Below are 4,287 nucleotides of genomic sequence, written 5' to 3'. Positions count from 1 at the left end.
AAAAAAAAAGAGACTTACGCTTTCTCTTTCTCTAACGAATGTATAAACGTTCCGTCTTCCTTATCGTGGGTTACGGAGTAAAAGGTCAAATTCGATTAATCCCTTGGTTGCAAGGGTGTAATGGAATAATTACCGTTCTCCTCGAGAGGGGCGAATTTGTCGCGACAGAGCAGAACCAGTGGCAGCCAACAACGAGCGTAGAACGCGCCGGCCGAGATCAGCAAAACCAGCACTAGAACGCCCACCAAGAACGATCTTCTCCAGGATCCGTTTTGCAGTCCCAGCGCGAATTGTGGCTCTGCGAATGGAAACGGTTCGTTGGAGATAAAAGCGAATCGCGATATCGGAGGGAGAAAAGGATTGGAATGAGGGAGTAAATACAACAAAGTTAGTTTTGGCAGGATAAAAGGTAAAGCGTAAACGCGAGCGCCGTACGAATTTCGGTTAATTGGACGGGATTAATTGGGCTACATCGTAGGCCGGTAACGAGCGGCGAATTAAATCGATCGAAATCGTTACGAGACATCGTTTCCACTATGGATCGAGTCGTTAATTAGTGGTAAACTAGCGGGTACGCGGTCGTTTCTTTCTCAATTTTTCGCCAACGATACGCACGCGTTGCGTTTCTCGTAATCCTCGCCGGATGGAATTTACCTTGTCGATAAACGTGAGCGGGTAACGTGATCTCCTCGTCTACTCCGTTGCTAACTTCGCATTTGTACTCCCCGTAATCTTCCAGAGTGATGTCCTCGATCTCCAAGTAAGAGCCGATGATCTGATTGTTTTCCCTGAAAAAAAAAAATAATCATCGTCTATGTTCTGACTGAAAACATGATAAAAGCCAGAAAATGGCGGACCTCGTAGGTTTCGTGCAATCTCGGTAATTAAATACGGCGAAAATGATTTCTTCATCTTTCGAGGAATCGAACGCACGTAAATCTGACCTCGTGCCCGAGAACGCGATTACGCCACTCGCTCGTATCCAACGGAAAAAGAAGCTGACCTCATCTATCGCGATCATTTTCCTTTCCATATTTCACACCTGCGCTCTCGGCCGACCAATTTTCTAATTTCGGTCGACACAGCACGCGCGATCCAAACACGCATTCCTAAGCACTGCATATACGTATGTACACGCGTATACGTGAAGCATGTTGTACGAAGGCGAGTCTCTTTGTTTCGACCGAGACGGCCATAAATCAGTCGATGCGAGGGGCACGTTCGTTCGGTCAAGTTCTTTGGTCGCGATCGTGCGTTATTAAGCTTATAGAGTCATCAGTTGTCCACGGACAGTTTGACGTTTTAACCTCGTGTCGAGTGCTAATCGATCGATCCCATCTCAACGCTTTTTTTTCTTGGAAATCATAGCAATCGTGAGGCAACGCGTCTTTATCTTTGTTATCTTCGGCACACCTACCGAATGAATAGTTTAAAAGTCGAATTCGAGCAATTATGTGCATCCATGACTATTCGCGTAACGAAATTTGTGTAAAAAAAAAAAATATACCATCAGTTGTAACCGGTGTAAAAAGTTGCAAACGTTGAAAACCGATGATTCGTTTGCAACTGATGCGAAGCGGAACAACGTCGAATCGCGATGAAAATTCAATTCACCATCGTTTATATATATATATATATATTTTTTTTTTTCGTTTGTAGTTCCATTATCCTCGAATCGATTTCACGAATAACGAAGCGAATCCCGTTAAAAACTTTGCACGTCACTTTTTTTTCCTTTTAAATCTTTTCGTTTTCCGCCACGATTTATTTCCCGATTCAATCGAATTCGTAAAAGCAGACTGGATAATTCGACGGCTATTCAACTTTTTTTTTTTTTCCTCGCCTTTTGCCCGTCGACCGCATCGAAAAGTTTTCGAGAGTCACGCGCAACGTGAATTTTAAATCCACCAACTTTCTCGGGATCTAGCATCGACTGGCATCGGACTTCCTCGTTCGCGATTCAATCGGGCAAGTTTTAATTAAAACTCGCCAAAAATTCCAAACAATCGGGAAACGCCATTCATTACAGAAAACGACGCGCAACGCGAAAGCAAATTTCGATGTTCCCCCCTTTCGAATTTCATTTTCTTCGCCACTTTGCACACAGTTCCCACTTCGCACACAGATCCTACTTCACGTATATGCGTGGGTTCGGGATACGTGTTAGAGGTTAGGTGCGTCGTCGACTCGTCGAAACGCTTAATAAATTTCCGTTGCGTTGAAACAAATATTAGTATTGGTCAAACATTCGAAGCGGTACAAGAATCTTGCTGCGAGTTCTCGGTGAAAAGTCCTTCTCTGGTTCGTAGAAATATCGTTCCCTGGTCAATCACGATCACGTACGCGTTTCGAATTAATCGCGATCGAATCGAATTTACGAAATTCTTTCTTCGTAACATATTTTAAAGAAATATGAAAATACAAGTACAATACGTATATTTTGTCGATAAGTTAGACTGCGATCGAAAAAATTGGATCAGCGCCATCTCGCGTTTGGATCGCCGAAGCTCCGACTCGTTACTAGCATAGCAGAATGTGCAAGGAGGTATTCGACAGACAAGGAGAGCAATACCGTGCGAAAAGGACGAAGAAAGCGTGCCACTATTTTTAGTTATGCAACTCCTAATATTTTCTAACGTAATTGACGCAACGTTGAAAATTAATTTATCGCTCGTTCGTTAATAAAAATTTCTGCACTTTTATACTCGCATTTTAAAACTGGAACCTCAGACAAGTTTCTCGTGTAAATTTTAACGCGATATTCTTTCCGATTAATTATTTATTAATGATTAACGCGTCGTATATGGATCGACATTACCGACATTCAATCCGTTTTTTGCTAATTTTTCATTATTATAAGATTAATTTCTAAATATAAATGCATTTGAAACATTATATCCTCATCTATTTTCATGTATAAATTTCATGTATAATTTCTTTGTTGTTCCAACGAATAAATCGATCGATTCTTACTCGATTACAGAAATGGAGACTCGCAATTGAAACATTCGCTTAATAAATAATTTATTAAAAAGAATTTCACGTTAAAATTTATACGAGAAACTTGTTTAAACTCTTATTTTTAAAACGCGAATTTAAAAGTACAGAAATTTTTAATAATAAACGAATAATTATTAATTTTCAATATTTGAATATATATATATATAAGTAAAAATAATAATACGCTTCCTCCATCTTTCTTTTACATATTGATTCATATAGATTTTATACACGGATTTTTTTTCAATTTTCTCGTTATCATGGAGCCTATTTCTAAATATAAATGCATGAATCTAAAATATTACATCTTCCTTTACATTTACGTGTAAATTTTATTTATAATTTTGTTGTTATTTGAACGAATAAATTGATTATTTGTTACAAATTTACGATTGAAACGATTCTTCGTAACAATCGTTTATATAAATAATTAATATAAATAATTAAAAGAATATCACGTTAAAATTTACACGAGAAACTTGTGTGACGTTTTAGTTTTAAAACGCGAGTATAAAGGTGCAGAAGTTTTTATCGATAAACGAGCGATTAATTAATTTTCGACGTTGCGTCCATTATATTATAACATATCAGGAGTTACATAACCAAAAATAGTGGCACGCTTTCTCCGTCCTTTTCGCACGGTATTATTCTCCTTGTCTGTCGAATACCTCCTTGCACATTCTGCTACGCTAGTAACGAGTCGAAGCTTCGGTGATCCAAACGCGAGATGGCGTTGATCAAAATTTTTTTGATCGCCATCTAACTTATCGACAAAATATATACGTATTTACTACGTACGTTCTCATACGCATCTACGTGTATAAAAAGATACGCGTTTCGTAAGAATTAAATAAGACTGATTTTCCTTTCTTTCGCCAAACGAAAAACAAAACGTTTAAATTTGAAAAACAAGAGGAGAATATTATTTAAAATTAACTTTACAACTGAACGAATAATCAAATAGATTGAAAATCGCGCGTTCGAGATCAATCGACAGGAATGAAGATTGATGGGTCTCTAACGGCGATTCATAGAACGGCATTCTCGTCAATTGGAATAGTTTAAATCGACTTAACGGCTCGGAATTTATAGAGTGTTCGAAGAAACGCGCGTTATGTTCGATCCTCTCTTTACCAATATCCCTGGCCGGCTATCATCGCGCGGTCGACAATCCTGTTTAATCAAGGGAAACCGATAAACTCGATATTCACCGTCATCCACCGCTCGAGTTTTAATTAAAACTCCTCCCCGATCTTCTTTCTCTCCGCGTTCGTTCGATTCAAACGA

At 38.8% G+C, this 4,287-nt stretch overlaps 1 protein-coding gene across 2 annotated transcripts in view; it reads right to left on the bottom strand.

The window, feature by feature from the left end:
* LOC102671676 (single Ig IL-1-related receptor-like) overlaps positions 1 to 4,287 on the bottom strand; it is a 53,213-nt gene that overhangs the window by 3,909 nt on the left and 45,017 nt on the right. For both annotated transcript variants that reach the window (XR_004151304.1, XM_031513232.1), the window contains exons 4-5: positions 655 to 788; positions 134 to 298 (exon numbers count right to left, since the gene is read on the bottom strand). Coding sequence is in view for 1 of the 2 variants with exons in the window: in XM_031513232.1 (XP_031369092.1) it covers positions 134 to 298; positions 655 to 788 (299 nt within the window). In the remaining variant the exon portion in view is untranslated. The remainder of the gene's footprint in view (positions 1 to 133; positions 299 to 654; positions 789 to 4,287) is intronic.

The sequence above is a fragment of the Apis dorsata genome, unplaced genomic scaffold, assembly GCF_000469605.1.
Source record: "Apis dorsata unplaced genomic scaffold, Apis dorsata 1.3 scaffold_631, whole genome shotgun sequence".
Taxonomy (NCBI): Eukaryota; Metazoa; Arthropoda; class Insecta; order Hymenoptera; family Apidae; genus Apis; species Apis dorsata.
This window is presented reverse-complemented; position numbering and strand designations above follow the sequence as displayed.